Genomic DNA, 19,668 nt, shown 5'->3' with positions numbered 1-19,668 from the left:
TTTGTTAAAAAAAAAAGCTTCACTACTTAGCTCACTGATTAGTGCTAACAATCTTCACTCAGGCAAAACTGCTGTTGAAGTCAATGGGACTCTTCATCTTGATTTTAGCTGTATGTTGAAAATACGTCTGATCAAGACAGTTCACTGAGGATAAGCAACTGCATTCAGCTGGAGACCAGAGCCAGAGCAAGGCAAAAGTCATTTGAGGAAATCAAGAGTGAACTGCTGGGTTAGAAAGATGGACAGGGATACACAAAAAGTCAGATGCCCAGTGATACACACACAGCTACACACACTCTGTGTATGTGTGTGTGAGCGTGAGTGTGTATATACACACATATGCTCAAAAAAGACAGCCCATTTTTCTCTAACTGTGCACTGACACACTTTATAGGAAAGCAATTAATAATGTAAATGGAAAGCAGAGGAGAATGCAGGCAAGTAGATGCTAAGCAAGCAGACAGTTATAAACTTTTTTGTCAGGGTCCTCAGCTCCTACACCATTGCAAATATAAAACTGCATTACGAATGATCCGAAGCCCATTGAAGTCAATGGTAACCTTTCCATTGACTTCAATGGACTTGGATCGGCTGCTAAAATGATACATTCAATTTCTATGTTCTAACAACACAACACATTTGTTCATGTGTCATTTCTGCCAGTAAAAGTAAAATCAGAGTTGGATGCCAGCTATTTACTATCTTCTTTACATCTGTGAGGGCTTTCTTTCCAATTGAATTTCCTTTCTGTTGATGCTTAATGTTAATTACTGCATGGAAAGGAAGTGTTCTTTAAAAAAGGCTGACTGTTTAAATTCTGATAAATTATATGCACCTTCCCCTTTCTGACTGATAGATATATTGTTCAGCCACACCACCATCACAGCAATAAGTATATGTACTGTTATGGGTCATGAGTTTAAAAATTAAATCAAATGCAGAAATTGAGTCTTGACAGAATCTGAAGAGATAATGTCTTAGCTTCCCCAATTATGCAGTTCAACATTTGGATAAATCATCTGAAAGTAAGTATTTAGCCCCGTTTTTCATAATCGCTATTAATGAGAACAAAATGGGAGCTTAGGGCAGAGGGAGAGAGTTTTGACAAGATAAATAGTATATGAGGTGGTGTTGTCAGCCACAGAAAATCAAGGACGCTTAACCCCCGAAACAGCAGGGGGGAAATGCAGAGAAAAAAGAGGAACTGATAATGTGTCATTATTAGTAACAATCTGTATGCCAGAAAGTTTTCAAGCCGGGTGTAGAAAAATGGCTCAGAACACAGCAATGTCGGGTGATTCCCTCCTGAGGAGTGGAGCTGACCACAATGAGCTCCTATATTTTGAACATCGCTGATTTTCTCCATGCTTGGTGGCAAGTGGTGTTTAAAAACATGCTAAACAATCCATTTTAAAACACCACTCGTTATCCCTCTCTGGACAAGTGCCTGTGGTTTTAGGACAGGCAGCTGTAAATACCTTCCAGATACTGCAGTGAGGACCGTGGTATAAGAACCTACGTAGAATGACATAGAATAGACCTTCGGCACGAGGCTGTCTATTTACTTAAAGACAATAACAACACAGAAGAAATTGACCTGCCAACCCCATGTTTTTATTTAGCATCCACACCAGGATACATCCTAAATATGCAGTGCTTGAATGAAGGATGGGCAGGTATAGACTTTGCAGTCATGTTCTAGCATTCTTTTCCCCCTTTTAATGCTTAACCACTTGAAACCTCTTTGGGGAAATTATTCTTACAGAATCGCTTAAGAAATGCCACGTTGCTGAACTGAATTCATTTTTGGTCCATTTTGTCATGTATCTAGCACTCACTGAGCCAAATCAATTGGCTCTAATTGGCTTCAGGATCTGGACCCTGATCCACGCCTCTCTTTCATATGAAAGATCAGTGCTCCACACCTGTGCTAAGTTTGGCCTGCACCTGCACTTGTGTACTCTGTATCTGTACTTGTCTCAGGGAGTATACTGTATATTTGCAAGGCCATTACCTTGCTCAGCTATAACAACTGGTTTCTAAAGTAACAGAACTCCAGTAACAACTCGGTTTCCAGTTAGAGCTTGTTTAGGATTCCTTTTGCCTAATGCCAGAGCTCAGAAGCTCAGATATAAATAGCATCTGAGCCTCTGAGCTTTAGTATTAGGCAATAGGGATCCTGAACAAGATCTAACTAGAAACCAAGTTGTTTCTGTGTTGCTACCTATCAGAAGACATACTCCTAGTACACAAACGCCATTGTCACATTGCTGCATTGAATTACAATCACAACATCCCCATTCAAGTCAATGAGAATTTTTGTCATTTTACAAACACACCCTGTGCAACTCTGAAAATCGAGTTTCTATTGTAAACCTCTGTTTTAAGCTATAAATACCCTGGCAACCCATGGGAGAAGGGACCATTTTGATATCTCATGCAACATTAGCAGCTAACAGATTAAGCACATGGGGCCTGAGAGATTATCTCCTTGACTCAGTATAAGCCAGGGATTCAAACAAACAGCTGGCTGGGTCCCCAAAAATAAAAACGTTGGATTGTGGCAAGCTTCAAAGTGACTGGTTGACTCGGGGATGGGTTGGGTCTTTTTCTCCTGCTGGGTTAGAGATGCAGAGGGCAAAATGAACAGGGAAACAAAAACAAAAATACCACTCTCTTCCAAAAGTCAGGAAAGCAACTAAAACAGCCCTAGAACGTATGGAGGAATCAAGGGCAGGGTCCCCTGCAGGTTTCAGTTGTGCAAGTAAATATTAATCCGGGGGGGGGAGGAGAGATATGGGGGGCTGAGATCAAAAGAGCCGTTCCCGTTTCTATAGGGAAAAGGAGGGCTTTGATGTCACAGAATCTTCCCTGCACCGCCTAATGAACTGAAATTGTGACACAGTGACATCGTGGAAGGTTTGAAAGCACTTAGTACAATGACACGTCTTTGGGTTAGTTTTCTTTTCTTTTCTTTTCTTTTCTTTTAAATCAGCCTTCTTTATGACCCAGCCTGCGAAAAGGAAGGGGGGCAGGAATTGACTATTAAGTTGAAATATTGATGAGAGAGCCAGAGAGGGCTTTAGGCAGTGACAGGCGAGCGTTTTAGTCTGGATCACATAAAGGATGTTACACTCCCATGCAAGTTAAAGAATACCAGCGCCACTGACGCTCTGACTCAGGCAGATCAGATAAAGATGTAAACAAGAAGGGAAGTGGCGTAAACTTTCTCACCAGCCCTGTGAAGAACATGAAGAGGGGGCGGAAACATGGATTGGATTGGATAGCAGGCCAGCTCCTGCAGTCCTTGCTCAGGTCAAAAGAGTGAACTGTGCACTAGACTTCACGTTCCATATTTTCCAGCATCCAGCTCAAGTCAATTATTATTATTATTATACACACACACATACACACACACACACACACACACAGGGCTTGATGCTGTACCCATTGAAGTCAATGCTAAAGCGCCCACTGATCTCAATGGTGCAGGATCAGGCACAAAAGGGATTTCTGCTTAAGTGGCTAACTAGCTGCCTGATGTGCCCAGAAATATTGGCCGCTTTGCATGGAGATTGCGGTGATGGTGTCTTGTATATTTCCACTCGCTTCTCCCTGCAGAGAACATGGCCACACAGGGTGATATTTTTCCATGTATCAGTCAGATTCCAAGCTTTTACTGATTGCCTGTGACGATCTCTCTGGTTCTAGGTTGTCAAATACCAAGTCTCAGTTTGGGCCTGTGGAGGCAAAGCCCCACACAGAGAAGGGCAGGGGGAAATATTAAACAATGAGAAGTCCGCCAGGAAATGTTCAGCAGGTGGGGAAATGTTTCCTATGGGACTTTTCTTACATGGATTTTTCATCCTGGCCAAGGCAGCAAGGATAGAGTCTGAATGGTTGAAAAAAATCCCCCACAGCAAAACCCTACCAAAACAAAACACTCCATACACAGTGAGCAAAAGAACAAACCTCACATGACGGATGTAAGCTATGTTACTTAATGTACAACTGGAAAGCGCTCAGATAATATGGTCATAAGAATAGTAGAAGAACCAATAGAATAGAATAGAATAGAATAGAATAGAACCTTGATGAATTTCACAATGAGAACCCAGACGCAGCCAGGGTGTCAGAAAAGGAGGAGTGGATTTGATTTTGTTAAGGACAACTTTTCTGGTGGTTCGGCATTACGATTCCGTATTTACATGAGGTAAATACTAGGCTATATAATATTATAGTCTGTGGGAATCTTTTTCCTTACATCCATTAGGTAAGGTTTTAATTCATATGGGGAGAAAGAGTGTTGCCATTGAAAAAGAGGAAATAGAAAAAAAAATCTGTGGCCCACATTCTGTTTTCAAGTCTGCAGCTATAAAATCCATAGGGAGTCCATCAAAATCAGTGGATGCCCTTTGGATTTTCATTGGTGTAGCTGATTATCTTTAACCAGTATTGCTTGCCAGGAGTGAGGAAGATTCATTTTGCTATTTTGGGTGTCTTTCAACTCCTAACATGTAGCTTCCTCACAAGGAGCCCTTGATATCTGATACAATACTATGAGATATCATAGTAGTTCTATAGCCTGTCAGTTACAACAGGGTTAATCTAGAGTAAATCCAATGGGTTTAGCCAGATTAACCCTGGTGGGACTGAGAACTGCATTTGACCTTGTGTAAAAGAAGAGGGTTTTCAATGGCAGAGGACAAACTGATAGCATTAGCCACGCTAGGAGATCCTTTTATCTTTCTAAGCAATTCACAGAAGCCAAAAATCAGGAAAAGATAAACACCAAGATAGCTATTTTAAAGCAGGCTGGGAAAAGAAATGCTAATCAGTCATCTGTTTTAATTACATTATAGCTAATTTGTTTAGTCTATTCCTTGGACTTGTTTGTATTGTGAAAGCACTGTGTCGTCTTGATGCAAAGACACTATAGAACAAATGAGGATGACCTACATTAAAATGCTGCGCCTTTTATGAAAGGAACCGACCATTGAAATCAACTCTTCATTTAAAAGAAACAAAACACAGATAAACAAAAAGAGCCTTGCTTCACTGAGCATGTGGTTTGAGCCTTCTCTTTGCCTAGGTTGGACAACATGCCCATTTTTAACAAGACACTGTGGCCTTGCCATGCTGGGGAAATACTTCTCTAGCTAGCTAGCTATATTTCTGTGTACAGGGCAGGCAGGCAAGCCTCTCAGATCCACAAAGGGAGGCCTGGTGGATTTGAACAGTGTCAGGATAAAGTGGGAGGGGGGCTGATTCCCTAAAGAAAGACGTATGAAAATGTGTCTTTCTTATTTAATCTGTGGAAAGTACATGGAGATTTTCAGTGTAGGCCATGTTGCTTTAGTGGGTTTCAGCTAAAAGTGCTGCTTTTGAACACAGCTTCCCTAAAGTCTTCCCAGTCGTGTGAAGAAAAGGTATAAAGAGAAGATGGTTTCTATAGCTTATACAACCCAAGCAATGAACAGCAATTTCTTGAGTAAGGAAAATAATAAGAATCCTATGGCGGGGGATGTCAAAGTAGACATAGGGGCATGCAACAGCCAGTCTAATTCAAAATGGAATTCGTTCAGCTGATGATGTGTGCACGTGTGTGTGTGTGTGTGTGTGTGTGTGTGTGTGTGTGTGTGTGTATACATGGCTCAAATGCACAGTTACTGGTGTGCAAGTGCTAAAGTGGAATTTATTTTAGCTTATAAATTCTTTGATCAGGGACTGTCTTTTACTACATATTTGTACCTGTTTGCCAAGCACAATGGACTGTGACCTGGGTCAGGCTTCTAGATGCTGCTGCAATAATCATGTTTAATAATTCAGTGGGAAAAGTCTCATCTTTAGCTATTGGTTCAGGGAAACTGATGCAACTTTGATAGGAAAGGGTTTGCTGTGGCTGTGGTTTGCTGTGGCTTCAGATTTGGTGGTGCTGTGCAAAGTCACACACTGAGCATTACCCGTAGCTGTGCATACGTGTCAGAAACAATACGCAGCCCTGCTGGCGGGACCATCGATCTGTCACTGTCACCCACTTAAAGAAGGGGAGCGAAGGCTGAAGTGAAATTAGCAAACACTGAGCACGGAAGAGAGAAATAATCTATAGGCATTATACATCTCAATGAAGTATGATTCCTTTGTGAATTACAGTATCATGCTTGCTGCCAGAGAGTCTCATGTTATGCCATGTCAGCACTTCCCAGAATATTTAAACAGCTAGGAAATGCAAGGGACGGAAGAGCCCAACATGGGAGATTTCATTAAGGATCAAATCCTTGAAAGGCGCTTTGCTTTTGGCTTTAGTGGGTACAGAGTCTGGCCCTTACCTCTATAGGAGCAAGAGAACAACTAGATGATTTCAATGGTTAGGATTTCAGTGTATCAAGCAGGATTAACATCCGTTCTGGGCTATAAATAGGGCTTTCTGGCTATGCCTCCCCCGTAGAAATCTCAGAGGGGATGAAGGCCCAAGATCTGGGTGTGTGGCACATTTCCTGCACGGCCCTGGAGAGACTCTCAGTGAACGTGGGATTTGTTCCCACTGCGGTTAGTGATTTGAATTCTCCAGGACTTTGTCAGGAAGGGGTAGCTCCATCCTCCAGAAAGCCAGGCAGAGAGGGGAGGAGCCTCTCCTCTGTCATACCACAGTGCTGCTGCTGCCTCTCAAAGCTGTTACACAACAATCCTTGACTCTATGTAGGGCAGATTTCCCTTCAGAGGTGCAATTCACCAAATCCCACTCCACTGAGATTTCATAGAAGCTTGATGACTTTTTAAAATGCAGATTCCACCTTCCTACCTAGTTAACCCATGCAGTGCCAGCCTGCTAGTACTCTAGAAATATTTAGAACTATCACAATCTTAAAACTTGGCAACAAAACACAGAATCTCAGTGAGACTATTTCAGTATGCTTATAAACGATGATCTGTGTGGAATTAGAGGAGACATTTTGGTGCCTTATGGCAGTCATTTTCTCCATCTTTCTTCTGTCATGAAGCCCTTAATAGTCAGGTCAAAGAAGCATTATTTTGTTTAGCGTTAAGGGTGTCATTAAAATTCAATAAGCAGAAAGTAGTTGGGATGGGGGGGGGGGGGGGGAGATTGTTTGTTTTCCTAGAAAAAGTTCATATTTAACAAATAAAATCCGATGTGGACCCAACCTCCCGTTCATCCGTGATCCTCACCAAAAGAAAATCACGCTCATTGCAAGGTTAAAATTGATCTGATACCGGATTTGACTATTTCCTTTAGCACAAGGGGGATTGTTTAAAAGATTTTTTTTCAAGCAGGCCCTAACAAAAACCACAACGTACACTCCACTCCTGTTGTTGAATTCAAAACTAATGTTTACATTAAAGGTATGAAATCTGGATGCGATTTGATTTGTCATAGAGACGTTTAAGAAATGCCCTGTGACAGGCTGCAGCATCTGGCCCCCCTGAATCAATAAATAAATGTTCCAGGAATTGACTGTCACTTGTGAAGAAGCACCTCAGACTTTCTACTGCAGATACTGGAAGCCTTGGCCTCGTACACCAACCAAGCACTGCTCCTTGCTATCAAACCCCTTTCCTGATTGTTAAACGCATGATACAGTTGACTGCAGGAAGGCCATTGTAAATTAACTGTAATGGTCTGTTGTTGCGATTGTTTTTCCAACCGTAATGGGAGCAGATCCTGGCACTGTGAGAAATGGACTTGTCCTCCTCCCTGGTTTGGTTAAGTGGGCTATGGAGGAAAGATTCCAAAATAAAAATTACAACCACAACAAAAAGTGTCAGGAGGCCCAGAGCTTGCTTTCCAGAGAAAGAGACTTGCTCCTGCCCCTTCTACGGCTTCCCTGCATACAGGCTATGCATAAATCCATGTTAGTCCATTAATAGATCAGACCTTACATTTCAAGGTAAAGGTTTCTAATTTGGGTGATGCGCCTTGCTGCCTCTCCCTCTGCAGCCCTAAGATGGTGCTGCCCTCTGCTGTCCCCTTTAGAGAACTGCAGGCATGACAAAGGCGGGCGGGGGGGGGAGGTTGCATTGGGACAGTGTCAGCTCCACTCAGCATCACAATTCCAGTTGCCATGGAAACAGAAAAGGGGGCTGCTGCAAAGGCTTTTGGGAAGGATGTGACTGCAGAGGTGCAGCTGAATGTCTCATTGCCTTGCAGGAGAATGGGGTGGGGAGGGTGCAAGGAAGGGAGTGGGAATGGCAGCTGCCGGGTTAGGAATGCAAATTCCCAACCACCCAGCCCCCCACCTCCCTTCCCCAATCATCACCATCAAATAAACCCTAGCAAAGGCTCCACAGTAATTCAGAGACTCATAGAAGTTAGAGATGGGAAAGACCTATTAGAGCCCACTCCCCTGCTACCTGGGCCGGTTGGTTCGCGACAGTAGCGTTGCCCAGTCTGATTTTAAATGCCGCCAAGCTTGGGATGAAGCGAACAGACAGGGTACCCAGGGAGCAGGGATGCACTAGTTGGTCTCCAGCCAACCCCCTCCTCCACCCAAGAGATAACAGCTTCTGAGAGCAGGGCTGTCACGTGGCCAGAGTGACAGTGCGGACATTAATAACACTATTTATATTGCTACAACCTAGGCTTACCAGGGACATAATTAGCAACCCCATTAATTCCACCTAGGCTTCGGCTTCCTAATTAGCTTGCTTCAGCCTTCTTTCAGAGCAATATTTCTACTATTAAGCATCCGTAGCAGCGTAAACCCATGTGCTCAACTATCAGGACTCACTTCAAAAATAATTAAGTGCCTTTTGGAGATGACTCGTACAGTACAACAAAGCGAAAAAGGGGAAACAATCCTGCATCAGTGGGACAGATAATTGGAGCCAATAGCGAGTGTAAAAAGGCAAGTCGCTGCAAAGGCGGATGGTGGTGGTTGGATTTTTTTTTTTTTAAGCATTGTTTCTTTGGACAGAAATTTGGCTTTTGAGCAAATTTTCATTCCCATGTTAGGCACCTCCATAAAAATGTCTTGTCGCAGGGAAACTGCCTGCCACCACCAAAATATCATTGGATTCCAGGTGATTTATTTGTATTTTTCCGTCATGCAGCTTTGCTGAATGCCGGATGGCTGAGCTCAGATTTTACCCATGCAAAATCCTTGAGGCACTAGTCTGACTAACACAGTTCGAAACCATGACAAGAAAACCTGCTTGCCTGCTTTAAAAGTCTTTCCCCTGACTCCCTAGCCCGGAGTTGGGATTACTAGAAATAAGAAAAAAAACATCTTGCTGCCTGATTAGTATGCACTTCGCATCCAGATGGAGGAGGGACACATATCCCAGCATGCACCTGGTCCAAAATTGCAGACCATTGCTAGTGCTGCAGTGGCCATCTGGTTAGCAAACAACAGGCCAAACAGTTTAAGCATAACGTCATATAATCCACCATGGGGGGCGGGGGGGGATGCAGAAATGCCAGTAAGAAAGAAGGGAGAAAAAATGGTTTGTGTTATAGGACATGCTCTGTAGTAGAAATCTAAAAGGTACAGTGCCTTCCTACTGCAGTGCTTCTGTGCAGAGAGGACGGTTATGCATTACAAGCCACAATCTATTATCCCCGGTTAGGTAGATGTGACCCATCCAACAGTAAGCGTGACAATTTTGTCTCATCCCAGCAATGAGATTTTTATTATGGGAAACGCTAACTGCTGTCATCACTCATTGACTGCACAGAAAAACATTAAGGTTTGCAAGGATTTCCCCCTCATAAATTAGTATCTTCCAGCTGTTTCATTCTACATAAAATCTCTTCGATTTCTTTGCGTATTGCTTTATGTAACCAAACATGAGAGTGACTCATGCTAAATAAAGTTATTTGTCTATGTAAATTAATATAGCATATTCTCTCCTGAAATATAGAGTTATTTGTCTCTGGAGAAATCATGTTAAAGACTGACATAGTGTAACCCTATGCATTTGCATATGCAGATATGTCTAATTATTCAACTTGCAATTAAAGGCTTGTGTGTCAGCAAATGAGACTAATTAGATACATTTATCTATGATAATCAGCTTTATTACAAACAAAATAGATTCCCCTTCACTTCACAAGGAAGTGATACGTGTTGGCTGGAGGTGGCTGGTCAGAGGGGCTTGTGGACTGGAAATTGCTGATGGAAGCTTCCTGCCTGAGTCATGCGGGCACAAGGTAACAGGGACCTACAGTCACTTCATTATGCCAGAGGGAAAGCACAGGGGGGCAGTTGTAATCGCTTCATCTATTTATCTTCTTTGCTTTTGGAAATGCATTTAAAAAGCTATTGCAATGGTTTATTCTTTACTCTAAAGCAGGTCACAGATCCAGTAGAGCTATCAAAAGCCCAGAAATGGGGTAACATTGTCAAAGGCACCTAAGTTCAAAACAAATCTTTCCTCTGATCGGCATGAGCTGGGATAGCAATAGAATAGGATAGACACCTAGTTTTGCATAGGATGGCATTGCATGATCAATGATCACTTGATCATTACCTGTTAGGTTCACTCCCTCTGGAGCACCTGGCATTGGCCGCTGTTGGAAGACAGGATACTGGGCTAGATGGACCTTTGGTCTGACCCAGTACGGCCATTCTTATGTTCTTAGACAATTCGACTGCATATTTGTTGGCTTTTGAAATCTGCTAGACTGGGGGTCACTTATCAGCAATAACAGTCATTTTCTATAGATTAAAGCTTACAACCAGTAACACATATGAAAAACTAGTTAGGGTTAGGCAGAAACTTTGCCAGGGAGCAGTTTATCTCAGAACTGCCTAGGACAGGGTTTCTTGATCTGGATCAGATGGTACTGGCCACTGTTGGTGATAGGATAGTGGACTAAATGGACCAGTGGTCCGAGCCAGTCTGGCAATTCCTACGATCATATTTCCCTATTTGCTGATGCACGTTTGCATCTTGTAGAAGAAAATGCCAGATAACAACTTTCAAATATCTCCCCTAACTGAAAAGCATGATTAAAATGAGAGAAGTGGCTGAACCCAAAACTACTGATCTGGGTCCTCCTAACTCCGGGGCAGTTGGAAAGGCAGTTCTGGGGTCTGCAGCATGGAACAATCTCGACTAACGCTGCAACTGGAGGAGGAAGAAGGTTCTTCGCCATAGACTCCCTGTGTGACCTTGGTTAACTCACTTAGACTCTCAGTGCTTCACGTTCCCACCTGTAAAATAGGGTTAATGGCCCTACCCAACCTCACAGGGATATTGTGAGGTTAAATACGTCAGCCTATGAAACCGTAAGAAGGGCCACAGAAGTATCTAAGATAGATAAGCATGTCCTGGTTCACTTCTAAGGGAACAGGGGGACACATCCATATGCACACACCCCTCATGTAATGTGTGTTACACATGCACCCAAACATAAACTCCACTGAAATGCAGCCATCTCTGGGGTAAGGGCAGCAGAAAGAACACTATAACAGTGGCGGGGAAAGGGATAAGTTGGTTAAGGACATTGGGACAAACCCTTAACTGAAAAATAAGGTTTAAGCTCTGCACATGATATATTCAGCAAGACTCAAACATCGGCTACATGGAATACGATTTCATATTCTTGGATGGATGTAGGGCTGGGTTGACACTGCCAGGATTTGGCCCTCTGATTTCAAAGAATCTGGCTCCTTCTATCATGGCAGCTTCTCTATTCAGTGAATACTAGAAATACTCCTTATCAGTCACAGCATGGCTATATGGTTAGCAGTAATGCAAAACTCAATTGTAAACCTAGTCTGGATCTATTGCAACAGGTAGGGTTCTAAGGCCTGGTCTACACTAGGCGTTTATGTCGAAGTTAGCGCCGTTAAATCGAATTAACCCTGCACCCGTCCACACTGCGATGCTATTTAGTTCGACATAGAGGTCTCTTTAATTCGACTTCTGTACTCCTCCCCGACGAGGGGAGTAGCGCTAAATTCGACATGGCCATGTCGAATTAGGCTAGGTGTGGATGGAAATCGACGCTAATAGCTCCGGGAGCTATCCCACAGTGCACCACTCTGTTGACGCTCTGGACAGCAGTGCGAGCTCGGATGCTCTGACCAGCCACACAGGAAAAGCCCCGGGAAAATTTGAATTTGAATTCCTTTTCCTGTCTGGCCAGTTTGAATCTCATTTCCTGTCTGGACATCGTGGCGAGCACAGCAGCACTGGCAACGATGCAGAGCTCTCCAGCAGTGATGGCCATGCAGTCTGTGAATAGAAAGAGAGCCCCAGCATGGACTGATCGTGAAGTCTTGGATCTCATCGCTGTGTGGGGCGATGAGTCCGTGCTTTCCGAGCTGCGATCCAAAAGAAGGAATGCAAAGATCTACGAGAAGATCTCTAAAGACATGGCAGAGAGAGGATACAGCCGGGATGCAACGCAGTGCCGCGTGAAAATCAAGGAGCTGAGACAAGGGTACCAGAAGACCAAAGAGGCAAACGGACGCTCCGGATCCCATCCCCAGACATCCCGTTTCTACGAGGCACTGCATTCCATCCTCGGTGCTGCCGCCACCACTACCCCACCAGTGACCGTGGACTCTGAGGATGGGATACTGTCCACGGCCGGTTCCTCAGACATGTTAGGGGACGGGGAAGATGAGGAAGGAGATGAGGAGGGCGAGGCAGTTGGCAGCTCTCACAACGCTGATTTCCCCGACAGCCAGGATCTCTTCATCACCCTTACAGAGATCCCCTACGAAGCGTCCCCAGCCATTACCCCGGACACAGAATCTGGTGAAGGATCAGCCAGTAAGTGTTGTAAACATCTAAACATTTATTTTTAACAAAACAGGAATATTAACAATTAAAAGAATGGGTTGTTCATGATTAGTGTGCCCTAGGCGCTTAACGGTTTAGTAAGGGGCAGTGCAAGTTTTGAAAAGAAATCTAGCAATGTCCGGTTTTCAGTGATTGTCCTGCACAAGCCGCTCTACTGTGTATTCCCTGCTACTGCAGCTACAGTAAAATGCGGTCTATATGTGCGGGGATAGAGCAGTAATCCTCCTGGGACATCTCGATGAAGCTCTCCTGGAGGTAACTTGAAAGCCGTTGCATGAGGTTCTTGGGGAGAGCGGCCTTATTGGGTCCTCCGAAGTACGACACGTTGCCGCGCCACGAGATTATCAGGTACTCGGGGATCATTGCTCTGCACAGCAGGGCGGCATACGGCCCTGGTCTTTGGAGGCTTTCCCGGAGCATTCTCTCTTTGTCGCTCTCGGAGATCCTCATCAGGGTGATGTCGGCCATGGTGACCTGCTTTTAATTAGGTAGGGGAATGTTAGTGTTGGGACTGCTTTCCCGTTCCTTTACAGAACTGTAACCGCTGGTTTGCAGCCACGCGGTGGAGGCGGGAGAGGGGCAGCCGAAAGGGATCGTTCCCGGGGACAGCCGCGAGGGGGTGGGACAGGGGCAGAGTTCCCGCTTGCCGGATTGCTGGCAGCAGGGACTGACATTGATTTAAATGTGAAATGAGGCCAGTGGTAATATAAAAGTTTTAAACTGCCACAAGTGTACGGCTTACCATGTCTGCCTGCAACAGAAATTCCGTTGTGCTGCCTCGCTTCTCAAATGTGCTGTTCAAGACCCCAGGCACAGAATGCGAAGGCCGAGAATTCGACCTTGTGCTGAGTGCGCATGTGAAAGGTGCTGTGCATGGTCTTGTTCACAGAGAAAGACTATGTTCTTTGTTCACAACTACATTTATCTTTCAGAGGAATTCACTCCCTTTTTCCCATTTCCACAGCCCCGTCTGCGACTGTCTCACAACCTAGCCTGGAATCACACTCCCAGAGGCTAGCGCGGATTAGGCGTAGGAAGAAGAGGACACGGGAGGACATGTTCTCTGAGCTTATGGCCTCTTCCCAAGCCCAGGCAGCACAGCAGACCCAGTGGCGGGAGAACTTGACCCGAATGCACCAAGCCAACATGGATCGGGAGGAGAGGTGGCGGCAGGAAGACCAGCAGGCGACTCTAACGCTGCTTGGACTACTGAGGGAGCAAACGGACACACTCCGGCGCCTTGTGGATGTTCTGCAGGAACGGAGGCAGGAGGACAGAGCCCCGCTGCAGTCCATCTCTAACCGCCCTCCCCCGCCACCAAGTCCCATACCCACCTCACCCAAAGTGCAAAGAAGGAGAGGCGGCAGAGTCCCTGCTAACTCTCACTCCACCCCTGCAGAGAGCTCTAGTAGCAGAAGGCTCTCATTTCCCAAAATTTGAAAAGTTCTTTCCTTACCGCCTGACACAAGCCCACGTCCAAGTTTCACCTCCCAATGCCATGTGTAGTTGATAATAAAAAATTCGTTTCTGTTAACTACTGTTTCAATCATGTTCTTTTGGAGGAGGAGGGGAAAGGGGGTTGGAAATTGGACAGGACAGTCTCCTTTGGCAGGGTACATAGTCGGGGGCAGGCACAGCAGCAGGGCACATACACAGTGCAGTGATGCAGTGACTAGTTGCCCCGGTTAGTCTGGGAGGTTGTTTTGATGTAATGTTGGGGGGGGTGGGTTGCTCTGTGACTTTGTGGCGGGGGAGGGCAGTTACAGATCTTAAGCGCCGGTCCTTAGACAGGATCACAGAGCCACACAGCATGGGATCTGTAACCGTCCTCCCCCTGCCACAAAGTCAAATAGACCTCCCATACACACAGTCCCGATCAGGAGGGGTGACAGGCTCCGTTGAAACAAGCATCCCACCGCAGCGGAGCCTGTCAATCCTTGAGTTTAGAAGCTGCATTCGCATCACAACACTAGACCCGCCCCGCACCACAGTCTGCGTCCCAGTTTTAAAAAATTCCCGCTAAAACAGTATTAAAGAAAACGGTGTGCTTTAACAAAGTAGAACTATTTTTATTTCGACACGTGTGTTGGAGGGGGGGTGAAGGGGGTATGTAACTGGATAGGATAGTCAACATTACCTGGGTAAAGAAACGGGGGCAGGTTTAGCTTCTCAGTACACAAACTATAAAATCACAGGTTACCCTGCTCACTCAGGAACTTTGCTTTCAAAGCCTCCCGGATGCACAGCGCTTCCCGCTGGTCTCTTCTAATCGCCCGGCTGTCTGGCTGTGAGTAATCACCAGCCAGGCTATTTTCCTCAACCTCCCACCCCGCCATAAAGGTCTCCCCCTTGCTCTCACAGAGATTGTGGAGCACACAGCAAGCTGCTATAACAATGGGGATATTGGTTTCGCTGAGATCACAGCGAGTCAGTAAGCTTCTCCATCTCCCCTTGAGACGGCCAAAAGCACACTCCACCACCATTCTGCACTTGCTCAGCCGGTAGTTGAAGAGTTCTTTTTCAGTGTCCAGGGCGCCAGTATAGGGCTTCATGAGCCAGGGCATTAGCGGGTAGGCTGGGTCCCCGAGGATGACTATAGGCATCTCCACATCCCCAACAGTTATTTTGTGGTCCGGGAAGTAAATACCTTGTTGCAGCCGTCTAAACAGACCAGAGTTCCTGAAAACACGAGCGTCATGAACCTTGCCCGGCCATCCCACGTAGATGTTGGTAAAACGTCCCCTATGGTCCACCAGTGCTTGCAGCACCATGGAAAAGTATCCCTTTCGGTTAATGTACTGGGTGGCCTGGTGGTCCGGTGCCAGGATAGGGATGTGAGTTCCATCTATGGCCCCACCGCAGTTTGGGAATCCCATCGCTGCGAAGCCATCTATGATCGCCTCCACGTTTCCCAGGGTCACTACCTTTGGCAGCAGTACATCAACGATTGCCTTCGCTACTTGCATCACAACAACCCCCACGGTAGATTTGCCCACCCCAAACTGGTTCGCGACTGACCGGTAGCTGTCTGGCGTTGCAAGCTTCCACAGGGCTATGGCCACTCGCTTCTGTACACTCAGTGCAGCTCGCAACCGGGTGTCACTGCGCTTCAGGGCAGGGGACAGCAACTCACAAAGTTCCAGGAAAGTTCCCTTCCGCATGCGAAAGTTTCGCAGCCACTGGGATTCATCCCAGACCTGCAGCACTATGCGGTCCCACCACTCAGTGCTTGTCTCCCGTGCCCAGAATCGCCGTTCCACGGCATCAACATGACCCATTGCCACTGTGATGTCCTCGGCGCTGGGTCGCCTGCTTTCTGACAGGTCTGTGCTACTCTCAGACTTCAGGACATCACCGCGGTGCCGTAGCCTCCTTGCCTGACTTTTCTGCATCTGCCTCAGGGAAACCTTTATGATAAGCTGCGAGACGTTGAGAGCGGCCACAACTGCAGCGATGGTCGCAGCGGGCTCCATGCTCGGAGTACAGTGGCGTCCGCGCTGTCAATGACTGGAAAAGCGCGCGAACTGTTTTCCCGCCGGCGCTTTCAGGGAGGGAGGGCGGGAGTGATGGACGGATGACGACAGTTTCCCAAAAGCACCCTCGACTCATTTTGTTACCCAGAAGGCATTGCCGGCTACACCCAGAATTCCAATGGGCAGAGGGGACTGCGGGAACTGTGGGATAGCTGACCACAGTGCACCGCTTCGAATGTCGACGCTATCACCGTTAGTGTGGACGCACAAAGTCGAATTACTGTCCTTAGTGTGGACACACACGTTCGACTTTGCAATATCGATTACAAAAATTCGATGCAAGTAAAATCGAACTACTCTCGTAGTGTAGACAAGGCCTAAGACTGCTTATACCAGTTCCATTACTCTGATGCTAAAAGGCTCACATGTTTTGACAGGGTTGGGTTCTCACAGCATTCAGCTGGCAAGGAATAGAAGATTAAGTAACAAGGAGCAATTAAAGGAGCAAACCACCCCCTCCCATGGAACAAGAGGGGAAAAATGCTGTGCAGTTCACCCCAGAAAGCTTTCGATGCAGCTGTTTGCAGCTGTACAGAGGGGACAGGCAATAAGAGAGAGAGAGACTTAGGCTGCAGTTTCCCTGAATTCTTGCGGGGAATCCGTGGATCCAGGGCATCTGCTAATAAGAAATTAGGCTCAGCAGAGACACTAAAGACTGACTAGACATAGAGACTGACCTGCCCTCTTACACATACAGAGGTGATTCCCTCCAGGCCAAGCTTGAAATATGTGTGGAAGGTGGAATATGGATATTTTAACTGCCACTGCCTGTAGAGGGGGACAATATCCTTAAAGGCTGTCAGTGAAATATCTTTTGTGAGCACTGAATTCACTTAAAAAACATTAAAAGTGGCTGAAACGCCAGTTCAAATATCTGACTTCTTCACTGAAAACACTTGCTGTAATTGGTCTCCGTATGCTCATAAGCATCTTCAGTCTACCATATATTCTTATTGTGACATAGCAGCCCGTTACCACTTCATAACCATCTTCACGCTCGACCTAGGCATTTATACAACCCTCATCACTCGAATAGCCGGGCACCTATCTCCTTTAACCTTTTCAGATTATTTCTATATTGCAACTATTGTACCCCAAAATAATATGAATGACTCATCTACCATGGACAACACTTTCAAAAGCAACTTCTGCAATAGCACCCATGATTTTGTGCCTGCCCAGATTTTATTTCACAGATAGCGTTTGCATGCAGACTAAAGCTCTGATTTGGATGCACAAACTACATTTGCAGACGGAATGATTTGCCTGTATGATTTGCACGCAGCATCCTAAGGTTTTTTTTATATGCACCAAAGTTTTACAGGTGAAGAAATGCAGGTGCAAAAAGGTGGGGGCAATTTTAAAAAGTCACGTTAAGGAAATTTGGCTCCCAGCATTAGATTTTTAAAAGAGTTCGGCTCCCAGTTTGGAACCTCAATAAGGGCCCAATTTTCAAAAAAGCTCAGAACTCCAAGCTCCCTTTTTTGAAAATCAAGGCTAGATTTTCAAAAGCTCTCTCTTCCCAATGTACTGAACATTTTTGAAAATCTGATCACTTTGGAGCAGGGACCATCTTTTTGTTCTGTGTTTGTACCGCACCTAGCACAATGGGTCCCGGTCCATGGCTGGGGCTCCTCGGTGCTAGCACTATTCAAATAATAATACTAATAATTAGCATCTGTCCCTCTTTAACATATGGACCCTGTCAAAACCCTCTAGGGCTACATCTGGTGATCCTTATTTAGGCAAGACTCCCATTGCCTTCTCTGGCAGCATCCAATTAAGCTACCATGTGGTCAAATCACTATCAGCATCTTGGGAGGTGGAGGCTTATCAGAGGTAAATAAGCATTGCATAACCTTCCATAAACGCATAACAAAATAGAAATGAAGTTCAATGAAACTGTTTCAATAATGTTAAAGGTCTGATTTCAATCAACGAAAACTAGGAAATTCAAAGCCTTTAGAAGCTGTTGCTTCCTTTTAACGCACTCTGCGGCTCTACTCCTTTTCACAAAGCAATGAGTTAAAGGCTTAGTGGCAGACTCATAGTATGTCTGAAATGTACTTTTTGTGTTTAATATTCACTGACATGGTCGACACTGTTGGGTCCAGTTATTGAGAGGAATAATCGTTTTCAGTTTCATTGGAGCAAAAGATGTGATATAATTCCATTATCTTTTTCTGAAAAAATAATCCGAAAGAAGCAGGACAGCAAAATGGGGGTGGGGGCAGGGAAAGAGTGATTCTACGGACTCTGTTAATTATGTATCCATCATATAAAACAGCAATAATAGTATCATAATTTTTCATTAAATAAGGCAAGGGAATTTTTGCAGTCTCCTGGTTCCAAGAAAGAAATGGCTTTAAAAATTCCACTCACTCTATTTCAATGATGCTAACTAATTTTAGGGCAATTAACACTAAACTGTGGTGTCTGCTAACCAGGGACCTGGCAAGTCCCTAATTCAAAATCGATTTGTGCAAGGCTCCACACCAATTCTGAGCCTTGTCATTGATCACACACACACACACACACACATCGTACATAAAACACACACAAATAATATACAAATATCAGCTAAGAAATTAACAAGATGTAACATTAAATATATAACAATATACAATTACAATCATAGACAACCTCATCAAATCGGGTAAACCACCTGTATATATAACACTGCTCTACAGCCAAAATGCTTCTGAAATAAATGTAGTCAAACTTTACTAATTCTGGGTCACTGAGAACGAAAATGATGCATAAAATTGTTGATTGGCTCTAGTTTTCAAGATATGCTATTGGGTCAGTATATACGACCCTTGACTTGGGAATGGCGGAGGATAAGTGAGTTATAAAGGGAAGGGATCTCAATTTAAACCAGAAATGACTAAAATACATCTTTGACTGGATCTATGAAAAAATCTATGACTGGGTTTGGATAGTACTTGCTTTTTAGGCAAAACAATGAATGATGCAATCTGAAGCTGGTATTGCGTCATACATGATATGAATTGCATCTTGTTATTCCTAGAAGTCATGGATGATGCAATCATAACGAAGCTTACATCACTCTGCTGAACAAATTGCCCTATACCAGCTCTAGAAATCATACAGTGTCGTGCTCTCTTATTTGTCAGTGTTTGATTTTGCAAAGGGACACATTTCTGTTTAGCCAAAGTGAGCAGAGATGCCTCGTACTTGTGTGAACAATGCAGATAACTTCTGCTATGTTTGTGGTGAAGTGACTTTTGCATCACAAAAGCGCAGTATAACCACTATGGTTAAGAAAGCCTATCACCTTTATTTTGGCTGCAAAATTGGAGATCAGGACAAGAGGTTGGCCCCACACATATGCTGCAAC

General features: G+C 44.9%; 1 protein-coding gene across 1 annotated transcript; it reads left to right on the top strand.

Moving 5' to 3' along the window:
• Nucleotides 1-11,767: 11,767 nt before the first annotated feature.
• On the top strand, nucleotides 11,768-14,700 carry LOC135975374 (uncharacterized). The gene is made up of 2 exons (XM_065566141.1): nucleotides 11,768-12,744; nucleotides 13,739-14,700. The coding sequence occupies exons 1-2, from the start codon at nucleotides 12,168-12,170 to the stop codon at nucleotides 14,212-14,214; spliced, it is 1,053 nt and encodes a 350-aa protein (XP_065422213.1). The 5' UTR covers nucleotides 11,768-12,167; the 3' UTR covers nucleotides 14,215-14,700.
• The last annotated feature ends 4,968 nt before the right edge of the window (nucleotides 14,701-19,668 follow it).

The sequence above is a fragment of the Chrysemys picta genome, chromosome 13, assembly GCF_011386835.1.
Source record: "Chrysemys picta bellii isolate R12L10 chromosome 13, ASM1138683v2, whole genome shotgun sequence".
Lineage (NCBI taxonomy): Eukaryota > Metazoa > Chordata > Testudines > Emydidae > Chrysemys > Chrysemys picta.
The sequence above is the reverse complement of the archived record's forward strand: the minus strand, read 5'-3'. Positions and strand labels throughout refer to the sequence as shown.

What these genes read in the sequence shown, in the direction of transcription:
- LOC135975374 (XM_065566141.1), top strand. Translation starts at nt 12,168, where the DNA reads ATGCAGAGCTCTCCAGCAGTGATGGCCATGCAGTCTGTGAATAGAAAG. An exon ending in ATCTGGTGAAGGATCAGCCA is followed by an intron (nt 12,745 to 13,738) that starts GTAAGTGTTGTA and finishes CCATTTCCACAG; the next exon opens with CCCCGTCTGCGACTGTCTCA.